Raw genomic sequence first — 19,279 nt, forward strand, 5'->3', positions numbered from 1 at the left:
TGAGTGCAAAGTGCAGCTCCTCAGCTCGGATACAACAGCTAACAGACACCTGTGCTAACCAACATCACACTAGACATGATGTGGGGAGGAAGCACTATTAACCCACCCCTGAGAGAACAAGGCACATTATGCTCTCTTGAACTCCGGCTGCTGATGGCAAGCAGCATGACTCGGATTCAAAGCAGCAATCCTCAGATCATACTGGAATTATACCCCATTCACCAATCGTTCACCTTTTTGTACAGTGTCACTACAGTCAGAATGTTACTACACAGAAAGAAATACTGATTTATTAATCAATGGTTGATGCTGGTTTGCCTACATGGTCTGCTTATAACAGAAATGCTGGGACAGCTGTTACACTCTAAGTTTAACACAGTGCACCTGAACACTAATGAGGGGCCCATGTCTGCCCCCTATAACAGATATCTATATAACACTAAAGACTTTCAAAAGCTAATCGTAGCATCAGTGCTGTGGAGGTTTACATCACTGTTTGTGTGTGTGTGTGTGTGTGTGTTTCTTTTACGATTAAATAAACAAACACTCAGAATCATGTTGTACATATTTATTCACCATCATCAGGCCAAACTCACGTGATCAATAAAGTTGGTAACAGGTGCTCTCACAAATACAGAACAAAAGGTCATGAGGTGGGGGGTTTAGGGGTCACCTCAGGACCCCTACTGTCACTCATCTTCACACACACTCTCACACAGACACACACATTAAAGAAAGACATTCAGCGTCAGCAGATTGTTCCGGTCATTAATGACTAATGTAATGATTTCTGCCCTATTATGGAAGCCTGTTTCGGTCAGAAAGGAGACAAAACAAAAAACAAAACAACACAAAACAAATAAAATCATGCTTCTCTCTTTCGGTCTGACTTGAACTTTTTGGGCTCAAAATAATGACTTTATTTCTCTAAATCACTACAGCCGTCATAATTCCTCATTTCCTTACGATTTATGATTACTGCCTCACATTACTTTTTGATCCAGAAGTGAAGAAAATAAATTCAAGGAAATAAATCATTACTTTGACAACAGTAGTTAGTTTGGCTTGAATGCCTGATCATGCTGCTTGCCGTCAGCAACTATAGTCCGATAGCACAACTGGCCTTGCTCTCTTAGAGGTTGGTTGATAGCACTTCCTCCCCACATCACTCCCGGTGTGAGGTTGTTCAGTAGAGGCATCTGTTAGCTGTTGTATCGGAGCTGGGAAGCTTTCCCCGGAGCATAGTGGATACCTAACTATGCTGCCTCAGCGGAAATTTGAAAACAAGCAGTGACTGGCTTCACATGTTGGAGGAGACATGCTAGTCTTCACCCTCCTAGTTTTGGAGGCATCGCTTGTGATGGGGGCAGTTCACATGAACAGGGATTGGGTAATTGGCCTTCCAAGACTTATTGGGAGTGGATTAGTTGATTGGAGGACGTCTGCACAAACTATTTAACCGTTCCTAGCAATGAAACATCTGTACGGCAATAATATTTCCAGAGGATGAATGTTTGATTTGATTTGATGAAAGTGCTTAATATGTTCTGAAGGATCTCTGTGGATATGTGCGCTAGAAATGCATTGCAGTGGACAAAAGCCTTTTTCCCACCAATGCGAGACATAATTTGCCTGGAAAATCCTTAGTAAGTCATAAGTTTGACAGACTGCTGTCTAAAACAGAGGAAGAAAAAACAATAGGTTTTTCTATAGCCGACAGAAACAGGCTTCCACCCTAACCCCGCCCCCGACTTTATTTTCTTCTTTTTTGAGTCTCAGGACAGTAAAGCTTCCCTGACGAAGAGCAAGTTCACTATCCACATTAGAAACATCAGTTCAGTAGAAAAAGAAGTAACCGTATTACAAAGCTGAGGAATTCCTGATTTGGAGTGTGTCTGATTTTCCTGTAGTAAAGTTAAAGATGGCATATTGCTCTCCCGTGTCTTTAAAGGCGTGAGCACGTTTCTTCCACTCCGGATCCAGCAGATTCTTCCTCCAATACAGCGTCAGAAAGTCCATCAGTTCTCCAGCAAAGTGTTTGAGCTGCTACTTTCAGTCCTCGCCGCTCTCAGGCTGACTGCGTCCAACAGAGGTGTAAAAAACAATTGATCGAAGGTGCCGATTCAACTGCATCACGCTTGGAATGCCAGTATTGATTCAAATGAACTTGATCGATTATGATAACCTTCATTAAAAGTGTGTATGCAAAATGGGGCTATTTAGAAATGTACAAAATGGTAAGAATCATTTTATATTGGAGTCTTCCAGAGGCGTTTATGCATTCATGAATTATACAAAACAAACCAAATCAACTGAATCAAATCTTGGAGAAATAAGATTTAAAGATGAGTTGAACCGCTACCGTTAGAATCTTAACTGAATCAGATGGACTCATTCATGCTCAGCCCACAAATGCATTCATTAATAACAACATGTTTAAAGATAAAGGTTTAAAGGCTTTAAGTGTTTTTTGAGCAATGCTCCAGAAGAACCACTTTTAATTACACAAAGAACCATGACTGCAGTAAAGAGAGATGTTTGAAGTGTGAAGAATAATAATAATAATTAAAAAAAACAACTTCACTGATATAAAGGTTCTTTATTTTGGCTCCTTATGGAACCAAAGGTAGTTCTTCTATGGCATCTAAGGTGTGGCATTAAAGACTGTACTGTACACAACTTACATAACGCTGCAGAGATGTTCATTAACTTGCTCTCTTCTCTTCCATGTTCTTCAGTAACATTCTGATGGATTTGTGTTTCCTGAGTGTTTCACCTTCACTTCTACTGAACTGTACCATTTCCATTTCAGTCATTATCATTTATCTCCTGATTTCCTTTTTTGGGTTTCAGTTGATAGTAGTGGTGCAACAGATAAACAAATTATTTTACTAGAGACTTTTATTTTGGTGGAGCCTGTTTGTTAATTTGTGTTGGGTACTTTTATTTTGACACGGTCAATTCATTCATTTGTAACAGTACATTTAAAATAAAGGTCACTAATGCTTTCAATCTGAAAGCTAAAATTACTGTCCCATACCTGCCTTTTTTCTTTTTTGCTGATAAAAAAACAAAACAAACAACAACAACAACAAGTGTCCAATATGTGACTCAAAAACTGCGACCTGATCCAAACAGCGAGTCCCCCAGTTCCTGTGCTGGGAGATGCTAGATGGACTTAGAAGCTACACTGCGGTTCTAGAAGTTTAGAAGTAGTTTTTATGAGTTGCTACTCTCGTTCTTCAACTCAAGTGGATTATCAGTCGCCATCTCATCAATATGATGTTTTTACAGGAGGACAGGTTTAAACTACACTACACACCTCCACCAGATCAGTGGAGGAACTCAAAAAAAAAAATTATAATACTAAAAAAAAAAAAAAAATAAATGTGTTCTGCAGGGCTGTATATGATTTGTTTTCTAGTAGCTATGAAAGAATGCATTTGGGGGCGGACCATATACAAGTCAATCACTGTGAGGTCAGAGCCTTACACCCCACTATAAAACACGTAACTCTACGTAGCACCCTGAAGCCACAGCAGCTCCATCCACCGGCGAGTGACGTGTTTATGACGTATGAACGTCTTCCTGCAGGTTAGGTCCAGTGTGCTGAGGTTGGTCCTAAAATGCCCTGGTTGAAATGAGTGTCAGTCAGTAAATCTCTCCCCCTCTCTTTCTCCCCCTCCCTCTCTTTATCCATCACTCTTTCGCTCCTCCCTGTGAGGCCTGAGAGCATGATTGTAGCAGTGTGTCTTCACATGGATTAGAACAGGTCGAATTTTGGTGTGTAGAAAAACCTCTGAGATCAGATTTAGGTAGGCAGACTGAGTGTAGCTGTGTAGGGCTGCCGCGATGACTTGGATTAGAATCAATAAATCAATTAGAAAAATATGAATCTGCATTAATTAGTTGACAATTTGCATAACAGTAATGTATATACTTTTACAAAAAGTAACATAGCCTAATAGACGCCCACATTTCTGTGCATTTTGGCCACTTAGTGTTTACTTATATACACACACATACATCTGGACAAAAGCATCAAGATGCCTGCTCATTCACTGTTTCTTCCAAAATTAAGAATTTTATATAAAATGAGCTTATCCTGCTTTTGTTGGAGTAACTGTCTTTACTAGCCATGGAAGGCTTCCTACTAGATTTTGGGGCATTACTGTGAGTTTTTGATTGCACTCAGCGACAAGAGAATTGGTGAGGTCAGGATGTTGGATGATCACCACCCCACCTCCCCTCCAACTCATCCCAAAAGTATTGGATGGAGCACCATCATTTCAGCGAACACAGTTCCACAGCTCAATGCTGGGAGGTTTGCTCCAGGAAGTCCTATTCCATTGGCAATACTTCTCTGTAGGGACTAGACAAACTGTGTGTGTTAAAACCCTTGTATCTCCATTTTTTTGCAGTTTTTCACTTGACATAATACGATTTGGGCAGTTTTTCTTTATATTGACTTTCACTGAAAGGTAAAGTTTTGCTGTTTTGGTGATCTGGGGCTGGATTCACAAAAGTGTCTTAAAAAGAAAAAGAAATTCTTCTTAGACATGCTTTTATTTCCTTAATGTCATACTTAAGAAAGAATTATGATTGTTTTTGAATAGTACCTATTTTGCTTACCTTTTCTTGGGGAAAAAAAAAAAAAAAAAAAAAAAAAAAAAAAATTCTTATGCTTTAACCATATAATAAGAATTTCCCCAAGAAGAAATATTCTCCTGTTGGCCGTTTCCTCCTCAATCACTTCTAGATATTCCTTACCGAAATGGTTTGAAATGCTTTTTCCGCCATTTTTCACAGTTTTAACCGAATAATGGAAAATGAACACTGTCTCACTGTTTAAGATAAGCTGTAAAATTCAGAATATAAGGGTTTGTTACAAACCAACCAATATACTCAATGTGCCTGAAAACGGTCAGCAACACTCCTAAGCCCATTCACTCGGCTTTGTGCTCCCAGAGATGAGGCTTTACGCTGCAAACATGTGATTTGCGTTAGCTGGAACACTGTCTGTTCTGTGGTGTTTAGTGTACTAGCTAACTTACTGTGACTTTGTGTTACTCCCAACACCAGTCGCTCAAATTCGCTTTCAGACACAAGTTTTTTCCGTCAACACATGTCTGTAGCTCTAAAGCTAGTCAACAGCAGCTTCATTGGGCTGTCTGATACTCGGTGGATCTTAGTGAGTGGGCTATAGATCCAAGATCCCCCCCACTCCCTTTCTGATACCAACACCAGATTTTCAAGCATCTGCTGATAGAGTACAAATACCGATACCAAATTCTGAATATAAGGGTTTGTTATAAACTACAGAAGCAAACTGTGTCTTTTTCTTATGAACTCCTTAGTTTTTATTTCAAGATTCTTTAAATGTTTCTTTAAGAAAACTTTTGAGAATCCGGGCCCTGAGGTTTTTAGGTGACCGCAACAGGTAGATTATAATTAATGTATATTACATATATATTTAAAAAACACAAACTGTGTCAAAAGTCTAATGTTCCATGTTCAACCTTTTTTAGTTACTTGATTACTAATATTATCAATCGGGACAGCCCTACAGTTGTGGATCTGAGTGATAAGCCCAGCCTAAATGTTCAACTAGGCTTTGATTAAAAAATACCTCAGTAGAGAAACACACCTGACCTAGACACACCTGTGTTGGCTAATCAGACCTGTCCTAAGCGTGCGTCAGTATTACGTGTGCTCCATACAGAATCCTGACTGACACGTGTATTACACAGCCAAGTTCTAAACACACACCACGTTTGGGTTGTTAGGTCCAGCCTAAGCACGCCTGTGTTTGGGTAGTCATACCTGTCCTAAACACACAAGTGTGTTCATGTGTGTGTGGGGGCTTGCCAGGCCGGGGGCCTAAACACGTGTGTGCGTCAGATAGTCTCTTATGATGATCGCTGTGTGTAGAACAGGATATAAGCCTGAGTACTGCAAACCTCCTCCACGCTACAAACGTTCATCTCCGAGTCGTTACAGTGGACCCAGAAACCTGCAAATACACACAATAAATCAACAAATTAAGGCGCATGTCAAATGTTCATAATCCAATGATCTATCTGCTGTATCTGTAGAGTATAGTCAATTACCACAGACCTTCATTTCAACATGATTTGCTAAACTTGGATAAGAGCAAAACATACACTAAACTCACTAGTCAATGGACAGATGCGGAATTCAGTGAATCAATACATTTAAGACCGGAGTAAATTATGGTTGCTCAGGGTATTAGTACGTTAGCTTAAGGCTAGGACATTAGCTTGGAGTTAGAGTGCAAGTTAATGTTTACCACAGAAGCTAGTGGTCAACACAAAAGCTCATAGTTCGCTTCACTGCACGGCAGTGGAGCTAGAGGAGAGGGATTAATTGCTCTGGTGGTGCGGTTGTTCAACTGAGTTTTGCTACCCCCCCCTACCTCACACCACCTCACGTTCGGTTTCGAGTTTTAGTTATAATGTAATGAAAGGAGCGTGTTTATAATGCTGAATGCTCTAATAAATGGAACATAGAAAGAATAAGATATGTCCTTATGAATAAATAATTTTCAGTGAATTTCAACATGTTTAGTACACATTATTCATCCAAGAAATTACTGTAGATCATATGAAGAGTACTGTAAAAATGTCTAATTTAAGTCGATATCGATAATTACAGATCATTTTAAATTAGCAATTGTTAATAGAGAACTAAGGCTAGTTTAGAACAAAGGCTAATTTATACACTAAACACTGGAACATTAAAACGTTGATGTGTCTGATGTGTAAAATTTCTGTTCTGTGTAATATATGGCCAAATAAGATCATTCCCGCATGTGCAAACAAAGCCCACCATAGTCGCAAGTGTAGAGGCATGCTTCGTTTGAGTGAAAGGGAAATGTGAGCAAGCCTGGATGAACCAATATACTCAATGTGCCTGAAAACGGTCAGCAACACTCCTAAGCCCATTCACTGGGCTTTGTGCTCCCAGAGATGAGGCTTTACCCTGCAAACATGTGATTTGCGTTAGCTGGAACACTGTCTGTTCTGTGGTGTTTAGTGTACTAGCTAACTTACTGTGACTTTGTGTTACTCCCAACACCAGTCGCTCAAATTCGCTTTCAGACACAAGTTTTTTCCGTCAACACATGTCTGTAGCTCTAAAGCTAGTCAACAGCAGCTTCATTGGGCTGTCTGATACTCGGTGGATCTTAGTGAGTGGGCTATAGATCCAAGACCCCCCCCACTCCCTTTCTGATACCAACACCAGATTTTCAAGCATCTGCTGATAGAGTACAAATACCGATACCAACTCTTAAATATCTTAAATCTTATACTTGATAGATGGCTAAAAACCTAATATTTATAGTGTCCCACTTTTTATAGGTCATACTTAATATTTTATCCTAAATAAGATATAAGCTTAAAAGAAAAGCGTTTACTGGTTGAGTAAACTGCAGATTTGAAAATATTGTAAATGTTATATTACATGTATTTATTAGTAATAACTATTAATGGTCGGCTTTTACTGGTTGTTTAAACGTGTGGTTTCTTACAAGTAAAAATGTAAGAAAAAAGTAGGCCGTCAGTAAGCTTCATGGTATCAGTGCTCACTATTGCCGATACCGTGTGTGTGTGTGTGTGTGTGTGTGTGTGTGTGTGTGTGTGTGTGTGTGTGAGAGAGTGTGTGAGTGAGTGCCAGTAAGCGTATCAGTATCGGTGCAACACTAGAAAATATCTTCAGCTAGTTTGTAAAAGCTAGGATCCAGAAGATCGGGGGACAAAAAACTAAAACGATCGGGACATCCCTGCTTTACAACATTAATTTAACATTACGTTGCAATAAACCAATATAGGTTTTTGCTTTAATGATTACTGATGGAATTTAGCATCTGGCTTCTACTGAAAGTGTGTTTTGAGTTTCTAAGTTCAAGAAAACACTGAAATGACTGTCTGGTAATGGACCGCCCACTACACGTCACAGCGCTGAAGTGGAGAAATGTTGGAGTATTCCTGTAAAACACTGCAGAATATACAGTAGCATAAAGACGAGTTTGTGTTCAGTGCTGTTTCTGTTTGTCTCTGACCAAATGACAAAAACAGCCTGTAGCAACTGTAGCAGTTATCACACAGCATCGAACACATCCCCACCCACACTGCCTGCACTCAGCTACTCCACTTCCAACTCGCCGTTTCACCGTGCCCCTATCTAGGCTCATGCTTCTTCAACTGGAAGCATTTGTTTACTTTTTTTTTTTTTTTTTTAAAGGCTCATCTGCTATTTATGGGCTGCATATACGGCATGTTCTAAATTGGGCAAGAGCAGCATATGGTCAGAATGAGGCAGCATCATCATTCATTTGTTGATAATGCAGCTTATCTGCTACTACAGTTTATAAGACCCACTCAACACCATTCATCAGAGCAAAAAAGGCCACCATAAGACGACCACTGACCATATACACCTTTTTTCTCTCTCTGATGACCTTTTTGTTTAATATACCAGTGTAATAATACACAGCATAGACATCCATACACAGGGCCCCTTGTTTCTGTATATTTACCATATTTCTGTATAATTTTTATATTAGTTATATTTTTATTTATACATGTATATTGCTGTATATTTAGTTCTGTGTATTTGTCATTGGTCGGTATATTTGCTATAATTCTATATATGTGAATATTTTCTGTATAATTAGGACTTAGTTTAGTTCTGCATATTTCAGTATATTGTCACTGTCCAATGAAAAACATTTATTTCCAAGATGGCGACTTTACAGGAGAGGGCAAAAATGTAAAATGGAAGTTAATTTAAAATTGGAGTTCATTCCAAGTGATTTAGAGCATGTTCACCCAGAATTATTCACACAGTGTACAGAGCAGCTATAGGGTTCGAATGATAGAGAAACCTAAAAATGGACATCTACCCACCCTGAAATTGTGCTTTCTCAGGGCCTCAGATGCCAATGGCTAGCAGCGTGACCAGGATTTGATCTTTTGTTCATACAGACAATTTCTGTATATTTACTATATTTCTGCATACACACATGGACAAAAGTGTTGGTACCACTCAGTTAATGTAAGAAAAACTCACAATGGTCACATAAATAATGTGAATCTGACAAAAGTAATAATAAATAAAAATTCTATAAAAATTACCAATGAAAGTCAGACATTGCTTTTCAACCATGCTTCAACAGAATTATTTTAAAAAATTAACTCATGAAACAGGCCTGGACAGAAATGATGGTACCCTTAACTTAATATTTTGTTGCACAACCATTTGAGGCAATCACTGCAATCAAACGATTCCTGTAACGGTCAATGAGACTTCTGCACCTCTCAGCAGGTATTTTGGCCCACTCCTCATGAGCACACTGCTCCAGTTGTCTCAGGTTTGAAGGGTGCCTTTTCCAGACGGCATGTTTCAGCTCCTTTCAAAGATGCTCAAAAGGATTTATGTCAGGGCTCATAGAAGGCCACTTCAGAATAGTCCAATGTTTTCTTCTTAGCTAAAAACACCCTAGAATGGCTGTGTGTTTTGGGTCATTATCCTGTTGCAAGACCCATGACCTGCGACTGAGACCAGGCTTTCTGACACTGGGCAGCACATTTCTCTCTAGAATCACTTGATAGTCTTGAGATTTCATTGTACCCTGCACAGATTCAAGACACCCATCTGTCCAAAGGACATTCTCCCAGAAGCTTTGGGGCTTGTCAACATGTAGTTTGGCAAATTCCAGTCTGGCTTTTTAGGATTTGTTTTCAACAATAGTGTCCTCTATTGGTCGTCTCCCATGAAGTCCACTTTGGCTCAAACAACGACGGATGGTGCGATCTGACACTAATGTTCCTTGAGCTTGAAGTTCACCTTTAATCTCTTTAGAAGTTTTTCTGGGCTCTTTTGTTATCATCCGTATTATCCATCTCTTTGATTTGTCATCAATGTTCCTACTGCAGCCACGTCCAGGGAGGTTGGCTACAGTCCCATGGATCTTAAATTTCTGAATAATATGTGCAACTGTAGTCACAGGAACATCAAGCTGCTTGGAGATGGTCTTATTTGTCTATAATTTTCACGTTTGTCTAATTTTCTTTCTAATCTCCTGAGACAACTCTTTCCTTTGCTTCCTCTGGTCCACGTTGAGTGTCGTACACACCATGTCACCAAACAACACGGTGACTACCTGTAGCCCTATATATAGGCCCACTGACTGATTACAAGATTGTAGACACCTGTGATGAGAATTGTGGACACACCTTGATTTAACATGTCTCTTTGGTCACATTATTTTCAGGGGTACCATCATTTTGTCCAGGCCTGTTTAAAGAGTTTACTTTTTAAAATAATTCTGTTGAAGCATGGTTCAAAATCAAAGTCAGATTTTCATTTGTTCATTTTCATATAACTTTTATTTATTATTACTTCAGATTTTAAGTTATTTCTGTGACCATTGTGGGTTTTTCTTTCATTGACCGAGGGGTACCAACAATTTTGTCCACGTGTGTAATTACCATTTACATTTACGGCATTTAGCTGACGCTCTTATCCAGAGCGACTTACAAGGTTACTCCTATTACAGAATTGGGCCAATGTAATGTCTGGCCCAGTCTCCCACAAGGTGTGATAGCTCAGTGGCAGGTAGTGGTGTTATCTGTTGCGCCACACCACAACCACACAAACCAAAAATTACCATATATACATATGAATATTTTCAGAACTGTAAAATTAGCTCTGTATATCTAGTTTTGTGTGTTTAGCACATTTCTGTGTAGTATATATTGTGTATCTGATGAAGTGCTCAATGAGTGCAGCTAAACACTAAGATGATGTAACGAATTGAATCCTCAAGCCTATAGAAAAAAAGCATTTCATCTGTGCTGAATTTCTCCTGTGTGTGTATGTACAGACACTCACCTCCCTCCGTGTTGTAGCAGTAGGCGGTGTAGTGTCCTGAGCCGAAGCCTTTCCCATGATGCATTACCACAGCGGAGAGGTCGTAGGTGTAGGCCTGCCGCTGCAGAGCAGCATGCGAGTCTGAACAGCAGTATGGCTCCATGTTCAGAACCTGATCAAACGCCACATGGACTCCAATCTTCTCCCTGTGGTTCCGGCCCGACCAGCTACACACGCACACACGCGCGCACACACACACACACACACACACACACACACACACACACACACACACACACACACACACACACACACACACTTAAATAGGCATGCAACAACTACTGCACATGTAGAATTCAAACTACTGTTTTTACAGAGATGAGCTTGGCGACAGTCTAAGTCCAGTGTTTGTTAGAAACGTTAGCTTACCATCTCCTACTGTAAACAAAAGAAGCACACGTCAGATACCGAACGCATCTCAGCTGATCGACTGAATCTGTGATCAGCGACCATCCTTTACTTGTTTACTTTGCCAAGTGGCCCATGAGGAGGCTGTGGAACGTACCGGAAGCGTTTGAGGTGAAGCCGCAGCACCTGAGGTAAACGGTAGATCAGCAGCTGTTTGCATGCCTCGGACAGTGCCAGCGGCTTGTGGGACGACTTACGCCTCTTTCCTAAGACACACGGACACACACCCCAAATTAGTCAATAAACAGCAAAACAAGAACTAAGACTATTTTTATATTGTTTTGTTGAACCATAAACAAATTAATCAAAATAAAGAAATTATTGAATGATGTAGGTTTAGATTAGAGGATTCACCAAAACAGCAGCAGCAGAGAGGGTTAAGGGTCTTACTCAGGAGTCCAACAGCGGCAGCTCAGTGGATGTTTAAATCAACAGCCCTATAATAAATAACTCCTGGCTCTAACCACTGAGCCACCAATGCCCTCATATACTTACTACTGTACAAGGTTTAGAAGCTGGCATGGTGCATGTATGTGCTCTCACGGTTGCAAAAGTTGCAGGCATAGATGCAGCCTTCCAGTGCCTCGGTCTCTGTGAACTTCGCAAGCATCTCTGTGAGGGTGCAGCTCCGCTGGCAGGCGCTCGCTTTCTCCAGGCTGTGGTAGCGCTCCGGGAACTCCAGAGACAAATCCCAAAACGGCTCCACTGTGTTCGACTTGTGCTTACAGGACAGACACGTTACCTGGAGAGGACAGGAAGCATACATCACACACAATCAACAAATACACACTCCTGGAGCTGTATGCAATGTAACTCGCAAGACCTGATTTGTTCAGAGTCTTATTCCCCCAAAATTCCCAGAAGGCAGATTGAGGAGGCATTGCTTTTTGATGGACATATTCAGAAATAATGACATTTATACTGGAATAGAATCAGTCCACACAGATGTACAGAAAACAGATATAAAGGAACCAAATTGCTGTCTATTTGTCACTAAAGCAATGGTGCTGGACCTCGGCACAGTGTCGTCTGGGCTCAGGACTTTTATTCTAAAATAAATAAAAGTCTGCGAGACCAAAGAGAAGCTAGCAGCTCCTCCCTTCTCGGTTCTCCTTATATGGAAGACCAGCAGTGACAGTGAAGTCATTAACATCCTTACTACATGAGGATTTATACTGGACTAAAATCAGTCCACAGATATTACTGACAGAATGTGGAATAATGCACAGTAGAGATTCATACTGGATTAAAAGAACTCCACAGTTTTTTTTTTGCCAAAAAAAAATTAAAATGTGTCCATAGTTAGTACTGTCAAACTCCAAAACCTACACACTCTGCAGACAGTTGACAGTACTATAGAGAGAGTTTAATCCTGTATCAGTCTGCACTGCGTGTGAAGTTTTTACAGTCTTATGGTCTGATTTGAATCAGGTATGTGTGTTTAATTTTTATACAATCTAAAGAGTGCATAGTTTTTGAAGGTTGACTGTAGAGTGATTCTATTCCTGTATGAATCTGCAGTGTGTGTGTAGTTTTTACAGTCCGGCAGTAATATATGAGGAGTGATCCAGTATGAATCCGTATGTAGAATGTAATCACTCCATAGTTAGTACTGACAAATTGCAAAATTACACACACTGCAGATTCATACCGGATTAAAATCACTCAGACTGCAACACCTTAAAACAAAGCACATTAGAGATTCATACTGGATTAAACATACTTCACAGTTATTACTGGCAGACTGTAAAAACCACACACACACACACACACACACACTTAAAATTGCTCAACAATTATCACTGTCTGAATGCAAAAGCTACACACTGCAGATTCATACTAGGCTTTTACAGCCAGACTGTAAAATCTGCACACACTGCAGGTTCATACTGGATTAAAACCCTAACCCTAACCCAGCAAAATCTACATGGCTGCAGCACAGACAGAAAACCCACAGCTTTCTGTGCAGCAGTGTTAAGAGTCTGCAGAAAACACAGGACCTGTTTCTGCTTCTGTTTCACTAAGCACCACAGTACTGTCAGACAGGTAGTCCTCACACTTCAATACGACCACAAGCACTTTCAGTGCTCATTATCCCACACCAACACTCATCTGTGAAACGATTTCAACTCTTTAAACTCAGTTAAAATTCAAGTGACTCACTCTGTACCTGCAGCACCCGTTTAACACAGCCTTCCTTCTCTGCTCTACCTCAGGGTTCTGGGTTAACAGCCTCTGCTTCAGGCTACAGTTTCTCAGGTCTGAATCTGCTGCTGGTTCACTATACTACTCACTGCTCTTTGAGTAAACATGCTTTTAGCAGTGTAGGTCACTCAGATCACCATCATCTCTTGACTTTAAAAGACATCAGACTAGGTTCGGGGCAAATAATCAAAAAGCCCATGTCAATTACTCTCTTTTTTTTTTTTTTTTAAAGTTCTGTTAGTAATGTCCTACTACCATGTGTGTAGTCACGTTACTCTACCCCGTCCAGTCCATTCTGCGACAACTTGAGCAGCTTATGTTCATTAACCGTAATTAATCAAGATAAAATGTTCAATTAATCATGATATTGATTTGAGGTCATACTGCCCAGCACTACCATAGACCCGCTAAATAGACCCACAAACAAACCAAACACAGAGCACCTCCAGAGACACCGTTTCGAAAGACAGAAGATGGCTTCCCCTTTTGGGTTTACTTCAACACAATTGGCTTCATCAGTTTAGTGATTAGTAGGCAGGCTATCTAGAGGGGATGGAGAAGGGCAGGAGCACCTTCCTCTTAAGAGTGTGTGGCGAAGCTGAGAAAAGTGGCAGAATATAAGAAACTATCATAAACACTGGTGCAAGATAAGATGATTATAGGAGTAAAAGGGGTAAAAAGGTATTTACAGACCATATCCTATTTTTATTTATGTATTTATTATTTATGTATTTATGCATTCTAACTGCTTATTACTTATTTCTCGTTACCTTTACCTCTCCTGAGCGTATACAAATACAGATGAGTAATAAACATGTATGAGACAGTGTAAACGTTATGCATTACACATGTCTGTTTGTATTTACTCTTCTACTAACGTTTCCATGGTTATTGCCAGGCTTTGTAAAAATGTGAGTTTTGCAGTTGTGTAAATTACACTGACAACAGAACTGTCAAAGTGTTAAGAGTAAGGATTTACTAAGTCGTAATAATATTAGTGGATATGCTGTTGTATGACGTGACAAAACGAAAATCAATAAAATATTCAGTTCAGTCATAAAAAACAAACATCCACCAAACATTACATTCCTTTAAAATTAATATATAACCATATCTGCAGCAGTTTCCCGCAAAACAAAGTTTTTGGATATTGCTATTGATTTGGGAATTCTCTGGAATATTATATGTCAATAAAAGAAGGAAAGGAGACATGGACTACAGTCCAGTACAGTAAAAACAAGATTAGCATGCAAAATACAGCATTCAAGCTAAAAGCAGCATCTTGTGGTGTCCCCCAAGGCTCTTTTCTAGGCCCTACATTATTCTAGCTTGTATATCCTTTCTCTTGTTTATTTAGACTCCTGGTGAAAAAAATTGGAGAACCGAGGGGGAAGCTTTGCTACTCGCATTCTGGAGATCTTTTTCAGACCTTGGAGAACATTAGTTACGAACAATATGGTAGAGCTAATGGTGATATAGCTGCTGTCATTAGCTAGAACAAAATAGCTGGCATCGAAACAAGCGCCTCACCTGGCTCAGCAGCTGCCCATGGAAGATGGTGTTGAGCACCTTGAGCACCTGTTTGGACAGCTTTCTCTGCGTGATTGGGATGACGATGCGGCGTTTGCGGTTGCCGTCCGACTCCAGTTCCTGCTGGACTTTATCCAGCAACTCGCACAGGAACTCTTGGGCATCCTGCTGGTCATAGCCGCGGAAGGCAGGGATCAGGTTCCAGACGGAGTGCAGCATGGCAAAGGGCGACACCAGTGTCCAACGGCCCGACCACATCACCCTGAACAGCGTGTGCAGCTCGTGGCACAGCGACACCTGCTGGCGGGAGGAGCACCGCGGCTCTTTGGGCTGCACCAGTTCTGCTGGCCCATTGTTCTGCTGCTTCCCTAGGGCGCTAAGGGCACCGGCGCTGCCTATCATGCCCGCAGACACATCACGTACACCCTGAGGGTGGTTGGTCTTGGCCAGTAGCTCCTCGGTCTCACACAGATCCAGTGTGAGGAAGCACTCCCTGAACTTCTGCAAGTGGCTGAGCACCTGCAGGATGGAGTTCATGTAGCAGGTGTTGCCAAGGTTACGTAGCCCTGTGACACCTGGCGCCAGCCGCCTGCGACGCACCTGAGACGAGGAGACATAGCACTTGCGAGGTTTTCCTGTGTTGCTGTGGTTACGAAGCGGTTTGCTGGGCTTGTTGGAGAGAGGTTTGTTGGACAGGGGCTGGAGGGGCTGCTGTTTCAGCGGTGGGGGCGGAGGTCTCTCGGGCGGATCACGGAACTTGCGTGGGATCAAGGCGAGGGTAGGACGTGGAGCTTGGGTCAGCAACCGGGCGCTTTTCCTAGAATGGACAGAGAGATAAATTAATAGTCTGACTGAAAAAAGTGGAGCGTAGCAAAAAAATCAACACCATGTTAACATCATTTTTGACTGTATCTTGGTATACCTGGGTGGTACACTGGCCTGCTCTTCCATCAGCCTTTTCTTCACCTCCCTGCGCTGCCTCCTCAGCTCCTCCCGCTCCTGCTCCACCTTTTCATCGCGTTTCCTTTGCTCCTCCAGCTGCCGGTTCCTCCACCGCCAGAAAGTGACAGCTAGCATAGTCCGCCGCCTGTGCCGCAGAGCTGCCTGCATGGATGGCTGGGGTCCGAACCCTTCGCTTCCACTCCGGAGAGAAGAAGATAAAGAAAAACTAGACGAAGACTCTCCTCCGAACGACGATGAGCGCAGGGACCTCTGCCCAGGACTCCGAACAGTGGACAGAGCACCCCGCAGGAGCTTCAGGTCACCCTCAGCATTATCGTTCAGGACGTAGTCGCCGCAGGCAAAGCAAAAGACATCCAGCTCCCGTACCTCCATGGCCAGAGGGTGCTGGGTCTCCTGGAAATGCCGGAGAGAGTGCTCCTCTATGTAGCGTCCGCAGGCCACATGGGAGCACTTGAGGCAGGCCCACACGGACTCTGTGGTGTCACAGTCAACGCAGCGCCATTTCTGAGGGTTCAGGATGGAGTGGTCGTGGCCCAGACGGAGACGAACCACATGCTTACAGCGGTCCATCTCTTCCCAACGCACATGTGCTCTTGGAGTCAGGAGCCACACCACTGTGCCATGACAACCCTGGTCCTGAGAGACACAAATCGCAATTAGAAAACAGAGGCAAGGTGAGAAATTCTGGGTAATAATGCTAGTCAGGCTGGAAGTTTTTACATGCTTTGTATGCTTACTGGCCACTTTATCAGAAACCTATGTCCTGTAGCTCCACCTTGGCATTGGCGTTCAGTAAGAGACTCATCTATTGATACAGTTTGTGTTGCCAGTTTCTGACTACAAAGCTGTTCTTGTTCAGGCTTTTAGGTGTCGAACCCACGCTCAACCTAGCATTGGTCTCAAAAATCTCTTGCCATTAAGATCAATAATAATAACCAGAAACCAACTCAAAACTACACTCCACTGTAGGTGCATGGTCCCTTTAGACTGATGAATGAGTCAACGGGGAACTGACAAATTGGGCTGCAACAGATGATCTTCCATCTGTAACCCTACACCTACAAAACACACTTGTACGGAAGGCGTCTTCATGTAGAAACGTCAGTTCAAATGAGAACTCCTGCTTAATCCTAACACCACTGTTTCATTCAGGGCACCAACTATGATTATTACAGTGAGAACACAAACATACACCAGAGTAAGGATGGCATACTGGCTAGTTTGGAAGACTTACTCTGAAAGCAGACTCATAAATGCTTAATCCGGTGTGCGTCAAGCATCACAGCCTTAGAAGGAAAGAACCTCTTGATCCACTTCACTTCAGGTCAACAACATAGGCCCAAACAGAGGTAGAAAAAAAAATGTGTTAAGGTGGTCCATCATCAACACAGTCTTCATCAACAGCCTCACAATCAAACTGAGAGACGGCAAACAGAGAAAGCAGACATCTGGCGCATGTCAGAGTGGAGAAAGTTGAGCTGAAGCCAGACAAAGAGCTTCAGGACTTGTTTGAGAAGAAGCCCAGTCAACTAATCTGGCTCCTCTCCACTCTGTCAGAGCTTCAGTTCATTCAGAAACTCAGAAACCAAAGCCCGTGCACTCGTAGTAACACCATTAAAACACATTTAATAAGGATTTTGGGTGACATTAACCATCACCTTCTCCTACCATCTCGGCTAGGAGCTCCACAGTCATCGTTAATCATGCAAATTGGATTAGCTCTGCAGCTAGCATTGCAGACTACTTGTGGCTAGCGCAGTTAGCCATGTTTTTTTTACAGCTGGGTTTGCTTCTGGCTTCTTCGGTGCGATTTTCAATTTGATGACAGGCTGTATGAGCATCACTAGCACTGCCACATTTCAGTCTAAAGCCTGGTTCATTCAGTGTTTTGTGGTGAAACAGTTTTGCCGGTGTTTCTTCTGTGACTAGGAGACAATGCACACAATCAGCAGCTAACTAGCCAAGCCGGCTAACGGCAACAGCACCCGTTCTCCACGACTCAGTCCAAAATATTCCATTCAGATATTTAACGATTTCCCCCACTTTGTGCTTAAATGCGGGGTCTGTTTTATAGCATATATTCCTGATAAGCAGACTGTGAGTCTCGAGTCTCAAAACCAGACCCTGTTTTTATATTAGATCCGTTTTCTTTCAAATGATCCCTTTGGAAAGCACTGCTTGGGTTATTTTCAGCGGATAAGCTGTGTTTGGTTCATCGTGTCTATTTAATAGACAGAGAAGCGCCTGGAGTTTGAAAACTGATCATAGTTTAAAATATTAGATCTATAATTTCTACAACGGTCCCATCAGAAAGCACTGCTCGGGTTCCCTATACTGGCGAACCTAGGGTTGGTTCCATGTGTTCGTCTAGAAATAGACGGAGAAGAACCCTAACTTTAAACACTGATCAGTGGTAACATATTAGATCTATTTTCTCTAAAAATGATCCCATCTGAAGCGCTGTTGGGTTCTACCCAGTGGAGAACCTGGGTTTGGGTACCTGTGTTCATCTAACAGAAAGACAACACACAGCAGTTTGTACACACAGCTACATGTGGTGCTATACATGGGTTGATTAATTAATCCCTACTTTAAAAAAAAATCCCCGTAAAGACAGAATAACAATAAAATCGAGGAGATATTCGACGCTACCAGACACCGCTCCAACTCGTCGACTCCAATTTAGAGAGCGCTGCACTTTTGGACTCCTGAGCGGCGGCGATTGCACAAAACAGGCAGGAATATAGAGCTCTACGCTCTTTTCAGAGCATAAGGATACTTCAGAAAATGTCTCACAGGGGTTTACGACAAATCGACGACCTAAATGTGTTGATTAAGCGGGGCGGTTTGTGCAGAGATGCAGAAGTTGATGAGCAGAACCGGTCAGTTTGAGCTAAGAGCTAAAGCTAACGCTGCTCAGTTACTCACCAGCAGAACAAAGAGCCCCTCTCTCACACAGTGGCAACACTCACTACATTAAACTTATCCAGCCGGTCCATGAACACGCCGAGTCCAGCATCGACACTCCCCGAAGATTGCTGAAGTGCTGACTTTTAGAGGGAACTAAATATTACCGAATCAACTTTTGTTTAAATCTTTAAACAAATACAAAAAATAAATAAAATAATAATAATAAAAAAAATCCAGCAGAGATTAAAGTGAACAGATCCGGTAAAAACGAGCAGATCGATGAAAAAACGGTGAAACTTTTTTCGGA

General features: G+C 41.8%; 1 protein-coding gene across 2 annotated transcripts; it reads right to left on the reverse strand.

Moving 5' to 3' along the window:
- Positions 1-591: 591 nt before the first annotated feature.
- usp49 (ubiquitin specific peptidase 49) lies at positions 592-19,070 on the reverse strand. 2 transcript variants are annotated; one of them, XM_072666347.1, is made up of 8 exons: positions 18,991-19,070; positions 17,297-17,380; positions 16,022-16,698; positions 15,100-15,916; positions 11,908-12,106; positions 11,462-11,570; positions 10,918-11,123; positions 592-2,077 (listed from the first exon to the last, which is right to left on the reverse strand). In XM_072666347.1, exons 3-8 carry the CDS (start codon positions 16,630-16,632, stop codon positions 2,019-2,021), a joined length of 2,001 nt encoding a protein of 666 aa, XP_072522448.1. In that variant the 5' UTR covers positions 16,633-16,698; positions 17,297-17,380; positions 18,991-19,070; the 3' UTR covers positions 592-2,018. The 2 variants fall into 2 exon arrangements, with proteins under 2 accessions (XP_072522448.1, XP_072522447.1); XM_072666346.1 differs by lacking the exon at positions 592-2,077 and adding an exon at positions 4,691-6,013.
- Positions 19,071-19,279: the final 209 nt, after the last annotated feature.

This window comes from Salminus brasiliensis, chromosome 21 (assembly GCF_030463535.1).
Source record: "Salminus brasiliensis chromosome 21, fSalBra1.hap2, whole genome shotgun sequence".
In the NCBI taxonomy this organism is placed as follows: Eukaryota; Metazoa; Chordata; class Actinopteri; order Characiformes; family Bryconidae; genus Salminus; species Salminus brasiliensis.